The sequence below is a fragment of the Homarus americanus genome, unplaced genomic scaffold (genome assembly GCF_018991925.1).
Source record: "Homarus americanus isolate GMGI-L3 unplaced genomic scaffold, GMGI_Hamer_2.0 scaffold53233, whole genome shotgun sequence".
Taxonomy (NCBI): Eukaryota; Metazoa; Arthropoda; class Malacostraca; order Decapoda; family Nephropidae; genus Homarus; species Homarus americanus.
Window position 1 is genome coordinate 2144189 of NW_024751660.1, and position 22072 is coordinate 2166260.

A 22072-nucleotide genomic window follows, 5' to 3' on the forward strand; every position below is an offset into this window, starting at 1 on the left:
ATAAGTCTATGTTGTTGTAGTCGCACACATTAACTATCCATCTGCAAGATCTGATGCTCTTTACTGCACTGTATAGGTTACAACACTAATTATTACCATCTGATACAGGTATCTCTTTCTAAAAGAGGATACTCTGCTTCATGCACTACTAGACTCAGAGAAAGGAACATTCATTATGAGATATAGAAATAGCCACTACTACTTGTATAGATTTTTGATTACAAAAAGTCCCTTGACGGCTATAGCTGTACCGATAAGTATTCCTTTCTTTGACAAATGTGCAATCCTATAAACTTCCACATTCTGCATACATTAACTCATTAATACGTCTCTTATTTTTTCATGATCATAAAAATGGACTGCTACAATGTAATTTCCAAAATTTTATAAAATAATTAAAACAGCAGATGTCTGATATATGTCCACAATTCCACCAACTAAACATTTTTGTGCCTATTAATTTCTTTACACAATTTCTCTGTAGGGGTTCTGGTATTTCTACGATTTCTTTGTCAGTTCCCTAATAATATTCATAGTTATTGAAAACTGTGGTCTAAAGTTGAAAAATATGAAGAAGTGTATTAAAATAAGTGCATACCTTTTAACATAAAAGGAGAACATATTGTATAACAATTACTTAACTATGGCAGTTATGCAGTAACATGCTTGCTAGCCCAGAGTAGGACAAACATCATCTGTACTGTTCTCATCATCAATATTTCACTTATCTGAGATCTGGCTAATCAGAAATTCCCTATGATATCTAGTTATGAAATAAATATTTCACAGTGTTTAATTCCACCATAAAACAAGATTCTTTATCTCATATCCTAAATATTAAAATTTTTGCTTAACAGATACCATGATAACCTTTGTTCTATAGTTTATACAATGTTCACTGGAGGTGTCCTTATGTTGCAGTTTCAAGGTAAGCACTGAGGAAAAAGAAAATAACAAAAAAAAAGGAACTCACTATACACAGTCACTGTGGACCAAGGACAGTAGAAACTTCTGTACACTATATACAAAGGGAAAATCTAAGCTTGTGGCCAACACTTATCCCATATTTTCACACGGTCACTTGAACTAAAGGTTGATCCAGGATTCTGGTATGATGGCAACACAAGAGAAGCATGGAAGATATGGCAGCATTATAATTGGCTGTCCTAAAAATTCTGGAAGATTTTTCTCACCACATTTACAAGTCTCTTTTTTCCAATTGTTCAACAGTTAACCCTATCCACTATGTTTTCTGTGAGGATAAGGGGGAAAAGAGAGTGCCCCTGGATCTGCTACAGTGAACACTGCCGCTGTTGCACCATACCATTCAACCCCAGGCTAGTGACGCTTTAACAGCTCATCATAACTCTGAAACAATATTAAGAAAATTTACAATTAATTGAAAGACACACAAATTATTATCTAATCAGTATATATCAATACAGAGAAGGCAGCCATTGAGACACAGCCTTTAAGGCAAATTACTAACCCTCTTTTGACTTTATTCTTCAGCCACATGATGGCTGCAGAATTAACAAAAAACTGAAGGTGGAAGTCACTTTTAATATGTGGAGGGCCTGGTGCTTCAAGGACCCTACTGGATATATGCATATGATGTCTTTGTTGGCTACCCTTGGCCGAGTTGCCTTACTATTTACCATTGTATAACTGCACTATCTAGATACAGTACAATGTTTGTATACCTGCACTGTATAATGTATATCATGCACTATACCTGCATTGTCTATACACATGCTGAATAAAAGTAAACTTGTGTGATGACTTGACTGAGTTGAAGTTGAGCAGCTAATACCGAGTAAAAGATAAACACCCAACCCCATCCTATTATTCTTTTGTTAATTTTGCTGCCATAATATACTTGAAGAGAAAATAACAATTTGTAATTTGTCACAGTGCACAACTTTTGGGTCCCTATGTAGTGTAAGAAATGCTGAAATCATTGATATGAGTATATAAAAAAAAAAAAAAAATTCTTAAATAACCCATAAGAATAAAAATGGAAATTCAGTACATTTGTCTTACAAATGTTGACTAATAAAAGACAATATGTCAACTAGAGAAACCTGACACTATTTATATAACAGCCAAACAACTTACTACATTTAACAAATGTTTATGAATTTCATTCTTAATCATGCATATATATATATATATATATATATATATATATATATATATATATATATATATATATATATATATATATATATATATATATATATATATATATATATATATATATATATATATAAACTTAGTACAGTACTTGAGTCATTTTCTTTATACCGTATCTAACATGCAAGCATACACACTATATACAGATAATAGTACATTTTATTTAACAATGATAAATATTTCCCATTGTTCAAAATTCTTTTAAAATACAGTAGGTAAAATATTTATCTTCTGAAATATCTTGTGTTTAGTTTTGTGTCTTGCTATACAGTGCTGTACAGTATATCAGTTATAAAAATTACTTTAAAATTTTAAAAAATGAAACATAACTAAGAAGAGGATAAAAAAAAAATTACAAAAGCCAAAACTAGTGAAATAATTTTCCTTGTTGAAATCCTCTAACAGTACATCATCAACTCTTTACTCCCCTTGTGACTACCATATCATGCTACTGTACTTTATAAACAATAGCATTATTACATCCACATAGCTACACAAACTCTGTATCCAATGACACATATAACTAAGATGCAAACTACTACTGAATCAGAGAGGTGTGTACTATATTGCAAGACATCTATGACAACAAGCTTTGTTTTTCTGATGTGCTGGCAGGGCAAAACCCATGAGTCCATACTAGTTATGCATGGGGTCTCCATTTTTGCAGTGCTCATTGCCAAACTGAGTCTGATTCATCATACAATCTAGGCATACAGGAGTGAAGTAGCTAAGGCTGTGTAACTCACATGACCACTCACAAGGGAGGACAGATGGAGTGTTAGTAAGTTAGTGCAGGATCTCATTTCACAGAGTCCTCCGTCTCATCCTCCTCATAGTCCTCCTCATAGTCATCATAGGGTGGAGTGGTGGAGGGTGTGACAGGTGGCTCCAGGGAGAACACATCAATGGGAGTCCCTCCAATGCCAATCCCCACACCCATGGGTCGGATAATATTCTTACCCTGTTGTGCAGTGAGTATTTGGTAAAGTCTTAAATACTGTGTAACTAGCTGTCAATTGTGTGATATATAAATGTTAAAGATTCATAATGTTGATGATTCATTCCAAAGGAGAGAAAGCAAAGCTGTACATGTAATAGGTGGTTAGTAATACACACACTGTCCATGTTTATGTAAGTACAGTTTTCTGTTACCACAAAAATGTGATGACAACAATATGGCAATATATTAATGACTAAGTTAATCACTGATACTTCACTTGTAAATGCTTAATTACTCGCCATTCTTGCCCCCATTCATGTTTTCAATCCATTGTGTCATTGTCTTAATTTCTCATATACACTTTCCATAAGCATTTATTCAATATTACATTCACAGCATCAGGACATATCATTCATACCATTTTGTAGGTCAACCTCTTCTCAGCCTTTTTTATTTTCTCTTTCTACTTGTTCCTCTACCACAGCACCAACACTCTTCAGGAACCTACATTGCATCGCTAGGTGTTCTACTCTAGTGTATAACCCATTACTGTATTAATCCTCCTTTTCATGTCTACATAATCCAGTAGACCTCTCTTGCCCATCTTTATTAAGCTGTGTGCCTGTGTGAATTAATTTACTCATCAAGAAAAATCATTGCTGAAATAAATAATTCAATCACAAGTCAAGCAGACCCTCAAAATTATAATTTCTTACAACAATACACCAACAGTCCACACTCCTGCCCTCAGTATTATCCAACCTTATGTTCATATCATCTTACAACAATTAGTCTACTTATCTGAGTTACATGTTTCAGCCATTCTTGTTCAAAAGCCTCTCTTCAGCTGTTTCATCTGGTTTACAATAACTTAAACATAATTGGTCTTCTTTCAAACCTAAGAAGTATTACAGTACAGTAATTTCAAATTTAATTTCAAACATAATTACACTGGTTCTACATATCCTTCCTGAACATTAAATAGGTCCTCCATCACTATCTCCTCTTCTTTCATCGCCATAATCATTCCATCCAAATACTTGCACTAAACAACTTGCACCTCCTTTTAATATCATTACAATGGAGGGTGAGAGGAAAGATGGGTCCAGCAGGTCTGATGGCCCTTATAGGCAGTTCAGATACACCACACTTAAATATATGCCTTTATAAGGCACACAGTGAGGCACTTTGGATGATAAGTGATATACCTGTTAGCCGGAACAGTTGGTGCAGAGCACTCCGGGAATGAGATATTTCCGGGTAACGAGACGACTCTTTCAAAGCCGGATAAAAATCACTCATTCCCGGAATTTTCCGGGTAACGGAAAAATGTTCTCGGAAGTTCCAGAAATTGCCCATTACATCATCTCTCCCTCATCCCCGGAATTTTCCGAGTAACAGAAATTTTTTCTTGGAATTTACAGAAAATGAGCTTGATTTTTATCTCTCAAACCGGGAAAAAATACCCCCATCCCTGGAATTTTCCGGGTATTGGGAAAATTTTCTCAGAATTTTCCAGGAAATGTCCCCCTTGGGAAATCATTCCCAAGGCTGTAATTTTCCGGAAAATTCCGGCCTTGGAAACGATTTTCAGAGAAAATTTCAATTCCGACTATCGGAGAGTTCCGGGTAACAGAGATATTACTGTACTACACATTCTCATCTTCACTTTCCCAACTATAAAGTTAGGTACAGTACCCATTTACAGCTGGGTGAACTTGTTGTACGCTTACTTCACATTGATTAATCTTGGACTGGAACTGTACATAAAGATGAAATGTTAAGACCAATCCTTATACCTGTACAGTACACAAAGAAATAACTAATTTTTAGATAATGTATTCAACATAAAACCATGCCACTACTACATTATATTATTGTATTTAAATTGAGCTACAGTATCTAAAGAATAATTCATTGCCCTATTCTAGTACAGTATCACCTCAGAAGCTGATGGGTTAGCATGACAGTATGCCATTCTCTTGGCTCATGTTTGATCCTGTGGCCCGTTCTGATTAGATGATTGGGGTAAATACTTTTGACCCACATGACCTTACAGTACACCGACCAAACTAACAGGCTACTATGTAACCAACAAGGGGCCTTTTCCATTGAATTAGTATCTTGTAATCCATCAGTGGTTAATGAAATTAAGAAGCCAATCTTAAAAGCTGATACCCAAGTAAGAACCAGCACAGATAAAATATGAACTATCTCAGAATGATAATTATTTCTTACAACCATTAATTAAGCATTAGTCCTTATAAAGTTTTATCTTGAAGTATTTTAATAAAGAAACTGACATAAATGTACAGCAATATCAATAAAAGTTGGTCACATCTGCTGGGAAAACAGACACATCATTTTTCATATAATTTTCTCCACCTACTGTTTATGTACAGTGGTCCCTCGGTTAATGAACACAATTCGTTTCAGAGGGTCGTTTGTTAACCAAAAATTTTGTTAACCGAATCCATTGTTTCAATGGGATATTGGGTAATTGGTTCCAGCTCACCGAAAAGTAAATACAACGTAAAAAAAAAATGAAGTAAAGTACACTTACTTTGAGGTGTGTATGTAGAAGGTTCCTAGTTGATGATGATGATGGGAATTAGAAGTGGAGGTGGAGGAGAAGGGAGAAGAAAAGGAAGTGGGGATGGAGGAGAAATCCCCTTTCAGGGGACCCATGCATGATGCCGTCATTTCTCCATTAAAATTTTAAGTACACTAGGTGTAATTCAAGATTATTTTATTTAAATCAACACTGCACTGCACTATATAATATCAATATGTTAACTAAATTTCAGAATGACCAATAATTTCAATGAAAAATGCAAAAATATTCAAGACACCAACAAAATATATGCTCACTCCACTGTCAACAAAGCCCAACTGACGCCTGGTGGCTGAGTCAAGCGTCTGATGGACGTACAAAAAACTAATTCCCTGTACTGCATATATTATCAATATGTTAAATAAATGTTAAAATGACTAATAATTTTAATATAAAAAATGCAAAAATATTAAAGAGCACAACTTTCTTGATATTTATTCCACTGGAAATGAATGTACAGTGATCCCTCGGTTAACGAACGCCTCGGTTAACAAAATTTTGGTTAACGAATTACCTTCCATAAGAATCTTCAACTCGATTAACTAACAAAAATTCGGTTAACGAAATCTTTACGAAATCGTGTCAACATGTTTTCGCCTGCTCACCAGCTGGAGTATTAGTCTGCCAATACAGTAATCGGTTTTAGGGATTAAATTCGTTACCATTTGAGTAAATATCGGTTGTACTATTCAATAATTTTCCAAGTCTTATATTAAAATATTTTGTCATTTTAACAATTATTTAACATAATTGAAGTACAGGGAACTAGTTTTTAGCGTGCCAACAGCCACTTGACTCACCCAGAATGGCGTCAGTTTGTGTCTCTCCTCAGTGGAGGTAGCATCTTGCTTGAGACTCTCTTGAACATAAGCTATTTTTACGTTTTTACAGTACAATTATTGGTCATTCTGAAATTTATTTTACATATTGACAATATATAGTGCAGTGCAGTGTTGATTTAAAGAAAATAATCTTGAATAACACCAAGTGAACTTAAAATTTTATGGGTGAAATGGCAGCATGAAGCATGGGGTGACTTCTCTTCCACCCCCACTGCCTTCTCTTCTCCCTTCTCTTCCACCTCTACTTCTAATTCCCATCATCATCATCATCAACCAGGAGCCTTCTACATGCACACCTCAAAGTAAGTGTACTTTACTGCATTTATTTTTAGTTTGTATGTAATTTTCGGTGAGCTGGAACCAATACCCAAAATCCCATTAAAACAATGGTTTCGATTAACGAACGACCTTCTGGAACGAATTGTGTTCGTTAACCGAGGGACAGCTGTAAACATACTGTAGAACAGATTACTGAATTGGCAGACTAGCCCATCAGCTGATCAGCTGATGCTCACAACAAAACGTGATGTTTGTAAGGATTTCGTTAATCAAATTTTTCTTTGTTAACCGAATTGAAGATCTTTATGGGAGCTATTTCGTTAACCGAAATTTCATTAATCGAACTGTTTGTTAACCGAGGGACCACTGTACAGTATTCATGGTTTAGCTAACAATTTCTGTAGGTCTTCTGTCTGTTTCCTCTTCTTCCAGTTCTAAGACTTCCCTCTATTCTCAGTCAGAGGCTTCATGAGCCTGTGCCACTCACCTGGCAAAATGTTAGTATAATACTGTATGTATACTTCTGGTACAACACATACTATAGTACACCAAATATTTTTAACATTGAAAAAATGGTTCTTATTACAGCGTTTAAATACCTCTTTGCCCATTACTGTAACAAGACAATCAGCTTTCCTTATGTATGTTCAATAGACTATAGTCAGACCATAATTAATGTATCCTGAAGCACTTTATCCTTTTCTTACTGTAAGGCTGGGCTGGCAAATTTATGCATGACAACAATTGTACGTGTTAAATGAGTTACCATCGCATGCAATAATCGAGTTGTAAAAAGTTAACAAGTGGAATGTTCAGGTTTGATATCCAATTTGTTAACAGCAGTCCTATACTGCACAAAAAATATGGGTAAGAATGTGGGAAGTGCTGTTTACTCCTACAATTTTTTTTTTTAGTTTGGTGGTGGTGTGTGTTCTTTATGACATCAGTGGTCGTCCCCTACTGTGAACTTCAGGCTTATTAACGTATTTTTAATTCACTAAAAGGTACAATATTTCTAATTGTAGAGTAATATCCCCATTAGCTGGAATCTTTGATCCCAGAACTTTCCATTACCCGGAAAATAAAATTTTAGCATTCAGAGAAAAATCTCTCCATTCAAGCACCTGAATGAATTTATGAGCAATTACATCATGCGCCGACTCGTGCTGAGTGTGTGGGATACATTTGATTGGCTGATGTATCTCCCAGTCTATCTCCTGAAACACTAGCATTGACACTCTTAGTTCATTGTCTGCTGCCATTGTACAAGCATGTTTGCTCGCTCACTGCTGTTTTCCTTAAGACCTGTGTTGTGTTGTGCAGTACTGTACATTACTGTACCATGATACAATCAGCCATGAATACCGTTAAAGCAGTGTTAAGAAGCAAGAAGCCATAACAGTTACATATATTGCACATTCAGTTAGAGTGAAAGTACTGTACCATACATACAGTACTGTACATAGCAGAGAGGACAGTGCATGCCTATTGTAGGCTAATGTGTAGACTGTAGAGGATGTATGTACAGTCTATATATATATCTGTTGGTAGTAAGCAAATTTTAAACACCAATGTGATGAGATGTGTCACACTAGAAACTATTAACAGAAACACAGAGAGTATGAAATCAAGTGAATGTTATGCTTTTACTGATGGTTCTGTGCAGACAAACACAGGTAGAACAGGCTGTGCAATTGTAATATATAAAGAAAAAGAGATGATAGTGTCAAACAGCAAAGGTGGGGTGATATTCTGTGACTCTCAAAGTGCTTTGAAATCAATGAACAGCCCGTCAGGTTCTATGTCTAAAGTTGTATGTGATATTAAAAGAAACGTTATAACTGCCAATGAGAACAACTCTCGTATGGAATTTGTGTGGATTCCGTCCCATGTTGGAATTAGATATCATGATTGTACAGATAGACTGGCCAATGAGGCATGTAAGAAAGAAAATGTTGACCGTGACCTTGGCCTGTCCAATGCTGTACTTAAAAACATTCAAGTCAGAATAATGAACTCTGATCTAGAAGAACTGAGAAATGCAGAGAGACCTGACAGTTGTAGAATTAGCAAATACTGTATGACAAATTTTGTGACAAGAGGTACTGGTATGGCCAGCATAAGGACAGAACCAGACAGAACTGGAACACTCAGCATGTAAACTTTGTGATAAACCTTTAAAGCATACACCTGAACACTATATTATTGAATGTGACACTGTCAAAGACTTCAGGCCACCTGGTTTATTGTATCATAAACTTTGTAATTATACTACATTGAATCGGGGGTGCTTGAGGACATTCTTGCTGTTTATCCCAAATTTGCTAGCCCACACTGATTAGTCTTCAATTAGAATATGACGTCCAATTATATGAACCTCTGTCCAGCATGGCAGTGAACAGTGACATCACCCACATGAATCTGACCTATATATACTGTTAATGAATAAGATCTATTCCTTTGTGTATGAACCTCTGTCCTGCATGGCAATGAGAAGTGATACCACCCTCAGTGTCAAGACCTGACTGAATTACTCAGAATAGGCAAACTGTACTCTAAGCTTTGTCAATAAATTTGATAAACTAAAAAACTGTGCAGTATACCATGCATGTAGATCCTTCCTTCATGGAGGAAGAGGAGAGTGACACTCAGCAACAGCTGCTACAATATATGGTACAGGAAAAAGGTAGGCCATTCTGTATCATCATATCACCATTTGGCCTGCCTGTATCACAAGCTTAAGATGACAGCATCTTTTGGTGAGTACAATATAGTGTATACAGTAGTATATTTTGTTTGTATTTACAATATACTGCATGTGTACAGTACTGTAGTGTTTGCATAAATAAATACTGCTGTGTCTGTTTGACTGCAGTTTGGCCTCCGTAGCAACGGTGCTCCATGCCAGATGCAGAGTTTAGATGAGGAAACATTAACCAATGCCCTAAAAAATAATGTAGATGTGCAATTTTTTCCGGGGATCAGAGAATTCGTCTCATTACCCAGAAATTTCTCATACCCAGAGACACTCTGCACCAGTTGTTCTGGCTAATGGGGATATTACTGATTTCTTTGCTACTACTAGGGCTCTCTTACATTTCCCCCCCCCCCCACGCATCTGGATAGCCAGTGCAATACAGACTATTTAAGTACCTGTAGATTTACACACTAGTTTTATCACTCCCTTAGTTTATTAAGATTTGAAAGTTGGAGTAGAAACGATTCGATAAAAAAGTTAACAACCGGAACAGCATTCCCATTCATTCTGCCTCAACTCAAGCACTGATTACGTGGGGGTAGGAAGAGGCTATGCCTTTCATATTATTCACTGTAATTAATAAAAAAATTTCCATTTCTGTATATACAGTACTTTACAGCATAAATAAAAATAGATGATATAACACAGATTCTGAAACACTGTTAAATTTTAAAACCATGCAAAAGAATTATAGTGGTTAACCATAGCACCAATCACACCTGTTATAAAAACCATTAAAATACTGCACCACAAGCACCCAGAAAGTAATGAATTGAAGTATTTGAAAATCCCTTTAATATTGTGCCCTCAATATTCAACTGGTCAGAGCATACACATACTACAAGTTATCAAATAATTTATCTTGTATTTGAATTAAGCAATTAAAATACCAGCACCTTAATCATAAAGACTATTTCTTTACCTGTCCGGGTCGCCATCCACAACCTGGCAAAGGCAATCCATCAGGTCCAGTGGGGCAGGGGGCATCCAGCCCTGGCACACCCATCTCACCTTTGGGCCCATTCTTGCCACGTCGTCCACGTCGACCCTGTTTTTATTGGTAATAGTCAATCCTCAAGTTAATGGTTCATGATAAATGCAGAAAAATCTATGCACATGTTCCCAGGAGAAATATATGACAATAATAATGTATAATGTAATGAAATTAATCCAAAAAATGATTACCTTTATTTTTTCAGATCGGAATTTTTATCTATAAAATTCCAGTACATATTACTCTGTATATAGATTTATTCTTTCAACAACAGAAAAATATTCAAGCCCAAATCATTTAAATCTTAAAAGTTCATTACAGTATTTATGCTTGATAATAGAATGGACAGAACTCATAGATTCCATTCTATGGCTGGAGACAGTTGAGGATATGACCTATTAACCACTTAATGGTCCCTGCCATAAATTACGTCACCCCTTGTCATGCGATAATTGGTCACTGACGAAGTTTAGGTCACGGTAAGCTAGGTATCCGTAGGCTTTGCTAAGGGCTCCTATAGGTCCAGATCTGCAGTGTAGCTCATTCTATATGAGTTGGTAACTTGTAGCTATAAATAGATGAGTGTGTGGAGGCCACAAATACAGACAGGGTGGAGTGCCTGAGTGTGGTGAAGGGAGGAGCATCGCATTCCCACCTTCTACACTGCGGTGTTGCCACATCTCCTAGTGAAAACTTTCAGAACACTATCTGACACACAACTTTGTGCTTCCAATATATATATATATATATATATATATATATATATATATATATATATATATATATATATATATATATATATATATATATATATATATATATATATATATATATATATATATATATATATACACACACACACACACACACACACACACACACACACAGTAATACCCTGATTTACGCGGTTCCCGTTTACGCGTTTCCACATTTACGCGGTACCCCGCCAGAACCGGAATTCCCACTTTACGCGGTGCATCTACTCATATATGCGGAGAGCGGCCGGCGGTCCTGCAGCGCCGCCATTTTAGGATTCAAACCTCCCGCCATGCTTGGGCAAGCGGCGCGCGTAGGTTGCGCAGTGAATGTCTTTGTTGCGTTATCGCTGACGTCATATGACGTATCGGACTGTGATTGAGCCACGCATCCTTAGCTCCCTCCGCCGCTAGCTGTGATTGGTTTAATGTAATATGACGTGCCTTCCCGCTGGCGGGTAGAAGGCGCTTGACCTAGCCGCGTCACTTACATCCCTCCCGGCCACACCGTGTATACAGGTATCTATTGTTCCATAACAATGGCTGCTGCCGGACCACCACCACCACAGAAAAACCTGGCATTACCTGGACCCAGCCGCCCTAAGCCAAAGAAGATACGACGTGCCCTAAGTTACTAGGTGAAGTACAGTTAGAAAAAGGAACAGGACAGGTTGATCTCGTGCGCCAGCACGGTGTTAACGAATCTACGATCCGGACAATCAAGAAGGATGCAGCCAAGATAAGAGAACACATGAACATCACAAAGTCTGCAGGTGCTTCAATGATCAAGTATTGCCAGAACAAGGTGCTTCTCAAAACAGAAAATTTACTTGTGTGTTACTTGATTCGTCAGGCAAGACGGAACATGGTGGTCGACAACCGGTCAGTTCAGGAGTACGCACGTGAACTGTACGCAGCAGTGTCACATAAGATGGGAATTGCAGAGCCTAAACCCTTCAATGCGTCCTCTGGGTGGCTGCAAGGGTTTAAGAAGAGGAACAAGATCACCAACATTAACATTGGTGGTGAAGAAGCGAGTGCTGACCGTGTTGCGGCTCGGGATTTTCCTCCGTTCTTACGTGAGATTATGGAGGAAGGACAGTACACCGACGACCAGGTGTTCAACATGGACGAATCCGGTCTGTTTTGGAAAAAGCTACCTTCCAAGACCTTCGTTGTCCAGTCTACCAGCAAGTGTCGGGGCCGGAAGTTGCAGAAGGAGCGCATCACCGTCCTCTTTACCACCAATGCCTCCGGTTCCTGTAAACTCAAGTTATCGGTGATCCACACAGCTCGCAAGCCACACGCCTACAAGAACATGGACATGAGCAAGCTAAATGTCCACTGGCTGACCGCACGTAAGGCGTGGATGTTCTCTGCTCTGTCCCTCTCCTGGTTTGATGACTGTTTCGTTCCCGACGTGAAGAAATTCAGTGAGCAACAGAATGTTCCATTCAAGATTTTGTTGCTCCTTGACAACGCACCAGGACACTCACCCCTACTGTTGGATCGTCACCCCAACGTAAAAGTGGTCTTCCTTCCTCCCAACACTACGTCATTAATCCAGCCCATGGACCAAGAATTAATCTGCAATGTGAAAGCTGCATACTCTGCAAAGAAGTTTAAGCTCCTGAACGACTGTACCAACACCAAGGATGAGTTGCGTAACCTGAGTGACACCGATAGCAAGAGCGACGAGGACGAGGAACAACAGTTGGCAGAGCAAGAAGTTCTCGTCAAACACTTTTGGAGGAAATTTAACGTCAAGAAAGCTGTGGACTTCTTGGTGGAGGCATGGGATCAGCTGTCTGTAGCAACGGTTCGTCACGCATGGAGACACATGTTGCAAGGTATCCCAGGTGGGAGGCAGAGTCAACCTGTGACTGGTGAGGTTCAGTCTGTTGCAGTAGCAGTGGACCTTGCCAGAGAAGCTGCGCAGAGTGTTACAGCTGCAGGCTTCTCCGAGACCACCAACGAAGACATCCTGGAGGTGACCAGGGATCCTGAGGTGACTGCCGACGAGATGTTAGAAGACAATCACGTCAGTGAAGAGGCAGGTGGTGCGTCATCCAGAGAAGAACACAAGTTAACGCATGATAATGTTAGGGGTGCCATCAAGTGTGCAGAGAAACTGAAGCTCCTCCTTTCCGAAGACCCTAACGATAACCGGTAAGAAGTCTTCACTACCCAGCTGTTGCAGACTATGGCGCCGTACATCAAGGTGCATCACGACAATATCAACACTAGCCGTCAACAAAGCATTACCGACTTCTTCGCCCGCAACCCACCACAGCCAGCCCAAGCCAGTGATGGTGACTTTGAGGGATTTGTCAGGGAGGCCCAGACAAATGTGGAGGACAGTGATGGTGACTCACCTGAGGGCCAATAGTCTGTCCTCTGCCTCGGAACCAGCCGCCATTCCCGTACGCCGACCCATCTCTTCTACTAACGTAAGTGTTAAACCTAACCTTGATTTTTCCTAACATAACCTAACCTTACTTAAGTGTTAAACCTTGATTTTTTAAAACATAACCTAACCTTACGTAAGTGTTAAACCTTGATTTTTTTCTAACCTAACCTAACTTGACGTAAGTGTTCAACCTTGATTTTTCTTTTACCTGGTACAGTATATTATTCTCTTATTGATATTTCTCTTCTATATTATGTGTGTGTGCATACCATCATAAAGTTAAGATGTTATTTTTACTACAACGTACGTATTGTGTCGGGAAAAGGTGGAGTTTGGGGGTCGGCCCAGTCTCTATTTCAATTATATATATATATATATATATATATATATATATATATATATATATATATATATATATATATATATATATATATATATATATATATATATATATATATATATATATATATATATATATATATATATATATATATATATATATATATATATATATATATATATATATATATATATATATATATATATATATATATATATATATATATATATATATATCTTGATAAAATCACACGGGAAACAGCGGGCACCTTAGCTTTTCCCATGTGATTTTATCAAGATTTATCTCATCCACGTTTTCATTGTGGATCTACATGAAATATACTGTGTATATATATATATATATATGTTTGCTATCACTGAAAGGAAGCAAAAAGTGTGGAGCAGTTAACTCTTTTATATATCTTCCTTGCTTAAATCCCGAACATATCATCATCCAGCCAAGGAAGAATTCTTGAGTAAAGACAGAGTTCCCCAAACTTATTATGGAGATTTTCACTTATGAGCCAGCCAGGTGTGAGTGCAGGGGGGAGGATGCTTTTGAATAATCAAAGTGTTGTAAAATTAAACTGAAGGGGAGAGACTTTATTATTCTTGGATGTATTTATATATTCCAAAATTTCAGTTTATTAGACCAAGGAAACTTAAGAGCCTTAATTGACACTGTAATGGCACTCAACTTTAGCTACCTCCTTGTCATGGGAAACTTCAACTACTGTACAGTGACAATGACTGAAGGAATGAAATGATCTTAATAATCCTGCTATTCTTTTTTGGAGAAACTCTGAGACAAATTTCTATTCTAACTTATTAAACATCCAACTCACTATAGAGAGGAACAAACACCCAGCTGCTGGAACTCATCATAACTAATGAGGAGTGTATGCTGGCCAAGCTGGAACATCTAGTTCCCGTTGGCAAAGACATCATGTGACATTGTCCTTGAGATTTAAGTGTTATTTTGTTAATGATACCAACCGGCCAAGTTTCAAATATTATAGTGGCAATTACAACAGGATGACGGAGGAAATGAATTCACTGGCCTGGCTTGCTGGTAAACAAGAATGCAGATACTACCCACACATCATAATCAATAAAGTGAACTATTTGATTGATAAATATATACCCAAGACCAAACCTACTGGCTCCCAGAATACAAGGAGACCGTTACACATGAACTATGCGGTAGTTGACCTTGACTCCCCATAATTAATTCACCTCATGGCTCTGGCAACTCTGTAGTAAATCCACGCAAATGTATTTTGTCCTTGGATATAATTTATATTTCTAGTACTGTATACGTGAACTTCACTGTGACATCATTATTTCTACCTAATACACATGCACACATTGTTTGCACCCCCTCTTCTATATTTGGGTCCTCCCTTCTGAAAATCCTGGATCTGCCACTGCTTGTCATCGTTCCTGTGTCAGACATTAGTTACACAGACACAGATGAGTTCTCTCACAGGTCATATCTGAAATCCCATGCCAGCTATAAATGCATCAACTCACTAAGATGTGACTGTCTGCTGGGTGATTTTCTTTCATCAAATTGTAAATAACTTAGAACATTAACATGCTGCAGAGTAAAAGGTATTTATTTTGATATTTCTCTTTACACAAGAAGGAATAACTTAAAATCTTCAATAATTTCATAAAACAATTTAAAAATAAAAAAATTAGAGAGAACTCACCCTTTCCCCTTTCATTCCTTTCTCTCCTTTAGGGCCCTAAGAGTGAAGAGATGACAAACAATAATTAGGACAAAATTAAAAACAATACATTACTGTATACAACTTCATGTTTCTACAATGAGGATAACTGCAGGACGTAAACAGTGTGTCATATGAAATGGTATTTCAGCACTGTAACTGTTGCTGAATTTTAAAAGTTGTTAAACTTATTACAGCATGAAAAACACATAGAGAGTGCTACGGGCACGTATCATATTAATTACTGTACTACTTCAGTACAGTAACTGCAGTACTGGTTAATGACTGCAGTGTGGTCATGCAGTCGGATGCAAGACTATTTTGAGGTTATTACAGCTGTAGACACAATGTGGCATACACATACTGATACTGTACTGTTAACTTGGTATGTCGAGTGTATGGGGAGAAGTACAAGAGATGGAGTCTTAAAGAGGAAAGTATGATCAGTAGGTTGTGTAAGATTAGTGTGAGGTTTAGGTGGAGTGTTGTCTGAACACGTGTTATATGTGGTTAAGAGGTATAGATGAAAAACCGAGCTGGATACACATTAAAAAGCTAAAAGACAATTAAAAGACTGAAAGCTGCTCTAGTGAATTTATATAAAAAAAATAGTAAAAGTCAAAAAAGAAAAGAAAATTGGAGAAATGAATAGAAAGAAAAGATAAGAATGTGACAAAAGTTTTGGGAAAAATAAAAAAAAGGGTACAGAAGTTATTGAAAAAAATTTGAACAAATAATGAGTTAGGATAAACAGAGGGAAAACAGAAAAGTAACATGTCAAGGAAATAATTTAAGACAGAGATACGGTACAGAAAACTACAAAGTCTGAAGGATTTGATCAAATGTCTCATACAGTGAAATATAAAACTGTGAAAGTGGAGTGATACTTGAAGCAATGGAGGTAAACCAGAGCAGCATCTTGAGGAGCTTATGTGAGGGAGACAACAAAAGAGAACATATCTAGTGAGACAGATTTAGAGACTGACACTGAATGAGGAAGAGCCTGTGATATCCTTGATTATGCCCAAACTGCACTGTAGTCAGCAAGGGGGTTTCAAAAGTGGGGAAAGAAATCACAGTAAATATGTCCTTAGATGAAAGCCATTGGTGGAAGAAAGAGCACCTTCCCCACTAGATAGTTTCACCTGCAAATGCAAATCATACACATGCCATGACAATGTGTGACTCATGCTTGTTATCAGATGACAAGAGTCTGATCCTTCCAAAAGTTATTTTAAAGAAAGACAATATATGAACAGTACAGTATATGATTATGTGGATGAATAGCTATTTCAATGCACCATAGTACGTACGCACACCAAGCACAAGCCTTTGTTGCATGGTCTCTGTTTCCAGATTTTTTCATGTCTTGTTTTTCCTCACTTTTAAAATGTTTCCTAACTTGTGCTACAAGACATTATGTTGTATGAAACTGGTCATGACCTTCATTATTTACTGTGTTAACAATACTTTCAGTTCTTACTGAGGACTAATACTTTGGAGACTTTTTTAGGTACGTTTCCAAAACCTGCCACATCTGTGATGAAGAATGGCTGATGCTAACTTATATAACATACAAAAGACCTCAAATGAAACTGTCTATTGATTCTTGTATGCCATATTCATAGTCATCATGTTAATGTTTGTAATCCATGTTTTGTAACTTTTCAATATGAATGTTTTTCAATCATGACATGTTATTTAGTGTCAACTTTTTTGGTCGACAAATTGTTTATTAATATTATACCTGATGAGAATACTGAATTGCATATAACTCATTCTGTTGCATTACTGAGATGACCATATCTTTATATTCTTGCCAAGACACATGCAAAGGAGTAAAATACTATTCAACATTAGTACCTCAACCCCTGGTATCCCGTCCGTCCCCTAGAAGCAAAAAAATGATAAGATATTATTAGTGACAAGATGTGGGCATAATGGAGCTGGGTCACCTTATGTCCATACAGATGGATCATCAAAGTACTTGATTTATTACGTTATAAACAAATGACTAGTGAAGGAAAGAATTTTTTTTTTTTGTGAACCATAAATAAAACATTACTTGTAGATGACATGGACATAAAGTGAACCAAACTGCAAGGAACTGTACAGAGATGGCACAAACAATAATAAAACAAACATAAAAGTCTACCTGGCATTTGCTATTACTATATTACCTTTTTTTTCAGCACAAAAATTACAATATGAAATCCCATTTTACTACCAAGTGGAAGTGACAAGTGACCTGTGAGATGTTCCTACTAGATCACTCCCTGGTAGTCTGCCTTGATCAGGGAGCATGCCCTGGTCTAGCAGCAGCTGCACTGCACTGTCTAGGCAAAAGAAATTGTTGTCAAGTATTTACTCAACCAGTGTGCTGTGCTTAACTAAGTAGAATTTCAACCTCCTAACCTGTTGATAGTTTTGAAAACTAGCAAATCAGCAAGTCTGAAAACCTAAAGCTGATTTATTCGGATCTCAACCTCTCCCATCAGCCATAATATGGGACTCCAAGCTTTGAATCTTTGCAATTCTTTGCAGTTCATTTGACAAGAGACCTGCGAGACTCCAAAATAGATAGAAAAGGATGGTAATGAAGCTGTTATCCATAAATATGAAGCTGTATAGGTTGGATGGAGAAGAATGTTGGTAAGTTCTGTCCTTGTCTCCATTGTGGGTTGGAAGTGAAATGATTTAGAAGCATTTCAGGAAGTTGGAAGATAGAACTAACTTTCTGTATTGCAGGGCTGACATGTTATAAGGAGCGTGACATAGGGATGACACATGTTCATGATACTGATGACAGTCAATGTATTATAGCGTGTTTCTGGTATATCTGAGGTCAACTGGTTGTGTGGTACAAGTAGTCCCTGTGGCTGCTGTAGAATTAACTTTTGTGTCTTCAAGTGGGTGATGTGGTGATAACTTTGTTAAGAAGTGCTGTATGTACTGTGATTAAATTAAGCAGACCTTTATCTACTTGATGGATAAGAATTGGTCATCCTAGAGGTGCTATGTAGATATTCAAGGCTGTATTGTACACAGCTTACTCTGTCTTGTTCTTGTCCAGTCATCTCGAGGTTTGTTTGTTGAGTATTTATGACGAAGATTAGTTCATATGAAACAGCATTTTTTATTGGTTTCAAGCCAGTATATAGAGTAATATACAGGAAAATAAAAATTAATGAGCTTGCCAAAGCAACAAATTTATGATTCAGGACAGAGAGACTGTCATACTACATGTAAGATGACAACTAATTTTTGTCTTAAAATGTAAACAAATAATGGTCACACAAATGTGTTTTATCTTAACATGTCCTGATGATTTGGGAGAAGTGCTGTAAAGTCCCCTCCCCCCATGTGGCTGACATGGGTCACAAACATACAAAGTGAGCCACTGAATACTTGAGTGTGATCAAAATTATGGTGCAATCTATCAGCTTGAAATGATTCAGATTGTCAAAATAAGAATTTCCATTGTTAGAGAGTCACTGTGTAATTGCTATGTGGTAAACCTTTATTCTTAGAAAATAAGAGCCACAAGGAGCACAGCACCATAGGTAAGAGGTGTTTATAATATGTTAGTGGCAGAGAAGAAATGATGGCCTGAAACTTCAAGTCCCATTTCATGGTTGACTTAAGTACAGTGGTCCCTCGGTTAACGAGCACAATCCGTTCCAGAACGTTGCTCGTTAACCGAAAAACTTGTTAACCGAAACCATTGTTTCAATGGGTTTTTGGTTAATTGGTTCCAGCTCACCGAAAATTGCCTAACTTCAAAAAGAAAGGTAGAAAAGTACACTTACTTCAAGGTGTGTATGTAGAAGGCTCCTGGATGATGATGATGGGAATTAGAATGAGGGTGGAGGAGAAGAGAGAAGAGAAGGCATTGGGGTGGAAGAGAAGTCACCCCGTGCCACCATTTCACCCATAAAATTTTAGTTCACTTGGTGTAATTCAAGATTAATTTCTTTAAATCAACACTGCACTGCATTATATATTGCCAATATGTAAAATATATTTCAAAATGACCAATAATTTGCTTGCAAACACAGAAAAAAGTATTTAGTTGAAGAGAGTCTCAAGCAAGATGTTACCTCCACTGAAAAGACAGAGAGACTGGCGCCTGTTTGGTGTGTTGACAGGCTGGATGGCGCGCATAAAACTAGTTTCCTTACCTTTAATTATGTTCAATAATTGTTAAAATGATTAAAAAATTAAATATTAAACTTTTAAATTTATTGAATAGTATAAACTTCTTGATATTTACTAAAATGTTAAGGAATATAAGCCTAGAACCGATTACTGTATTGGTGGACCAATACTACAGCTGGTGGACCGCCAAATGCAAGCGAAAACATGTTGAGGTCGGCTCGTAAGAAACTCGTTAATCGAGGGATTGCTCGTTAACCGAAGTTAAGAATCCTATGGAAGGTAACTCGTTAACCGAAACCTCGTTAACCGAGGCGCTCGTTAACCGAGGGACCACTGAACTGAGATGTGAGTGTGAGTGAACAGATCGTAGGTTCGAGCCCTGTGACTTAACATAAGAACAAACCGGGTAAGAATGCAATGGGCCTATTGGCCCATACTGGACAGTCCCATTTACGCCCAACCCCTATTGCTCATATATCCATCCAACCTATGTTTGAAGCTATCCAGAGTATTCGAGTTAATGATGATGTTTGGTAACTTGTTCCACTCATCCACTACTCTATTTCCAAACCAATATTTACCTATGTGGCGCCTAAATCTAAATGTGTCTAATTTAAAACCATTGTTACGAGTACACTCTTGGTTGGATAGTTTGAGTACCTTTGTTATATCACCTTTGCTTAGCCCTGAATTGTGTCATATCTTAAATTTTAAAGCAACCACCAATTTGAGATTGAAATAGCTACTTTACAGCAATTTGTACTGATCCAACAGGAGATATGGTGCTGGAACATATCAAGCCAACTGGACAAGGCAGACTCTGTCAGGGTGTTTTGATGGGAACACCGTACCAGTCACTTGTCAATGATCACTGGCCCATAATTTTTTTTTATAAAGAATAATTAGCAAGCATGCACATGGCAGTCTAATGGTAAAGTTTTATGAGAAGCTGGATTCTAAGAAAACCCTTATACAGTGGGGTATGCTATAACGAACGGATTCTACTACGAATATTCCTATAATGAACGGTTTTACCTATAAAATTGAGAATGCTATAACGAACGAAACTCCTACAATGAACAGTATTTTTTTATTTTTTTATTTACTAATTTATTATTTTTTATTACAAGTATTAATGATATTCTTTATTTCAGGAGTTTAAATGCATATTTATGCACTTTTTTACAAATTTTACAATTTTATATTATATTTTTCAGTGTTAAGTGGTTGTATTTGGGGGCCTGGAACGGATTAATCCTATAACGAACGAATGCTATAACGAACGAGGTTCTAGAACCATTAGATTCGTTATAGCATACCCCACTGTAATATAAAAAAAGGTTAAATTCCTATATACAGTAGTTACATGAAGAGCCAAACAAGCATGTGAAAAATCAGGAAAATTGGATCAGAAATGCTGCTTTAACTACTTCCTTACTGCATGGCCAAGCTGACATACAGTATGCTCACATGATGGTAATAATACACAGTAAGTGGAGTTCTGAGGGCATGCAGTAAGGAAGGGGTTAAACTATCAAAGAAAAAAATTATATGGGAATACAACATTGCATATAGTATTTTTTTTTTGACAAAATGGTAATTATGACCCAAAAAACAACACAGTATATTAATAGGTAAAACTTTTCAATCTTGAACACCAAAATCTCAACTGGTTACATACAGTAGATGTTCTACCTTAGAGGCCAGAACTGGTAAAATTACATAATATGTTAAGCATCAAACACCAGCCCAATGTTGAAACTTGTGTTGTACTTCGCCACTTATATTGAGGGCAAAACTGATGCCTGAACCAAGACTCAGAACCTAACCCAAAGTTTCATATAAAAAAAAAAATTTGATTAAGTAAAGTTATACAGGTTGTACCTCTCTAGTCCGGCATTCTGTGGTCCGGAAACTCCCGTGGTCCGGAACGATTTTAGTTTGTCCAATAGGTAGATAGGCAGCTTTTTTTTTTTTTTTATCTGAATTAGTATTACAGGAGTATTAAATTTTTGCCCCTCAGGCCCCAATGTGGGTCAGTGAGCTATGCCCGG

At 37.2% G+C, this 22072-nt stretch overlaps 1 protein-coding gene across 1 annotated transcript in view; it reads right to left on the reverse strand.

Annotated features, from left to right (window-relative positions):
* Nucleotides 1-217: 217 nt before the first annotated feature.
* The window catches only part of LOC121854725 (collagen alpha chain CG42342-like), a 91781-nt gene continuing 69926 nt past the window's right edge, over nt 218-22072 (reverse strand). The window contains exons 24-28 of the mRNA XM_042349460.1: nt 17724-17750; nt 15843-15878; nt 10552-10677; nt 2955-3157; nt 218-1368 (exon numbers count right to left, since the gene is read on the reverse strand). Coding sequence (XP_042205394.1) covers nt 2996-3157; nt 10552-10677; nt 15843-15878; nt 17724-17750 — 351 coding nt within the window. The 3' untranslated portion in view covers nt 218-1368; nt 2955-2995. The remainder of the gene's footprint in view (nt 1369-2954; nt 3158-10551; nt 10678-15842; nt 15879-17723; nt 17751-22072) is intronic.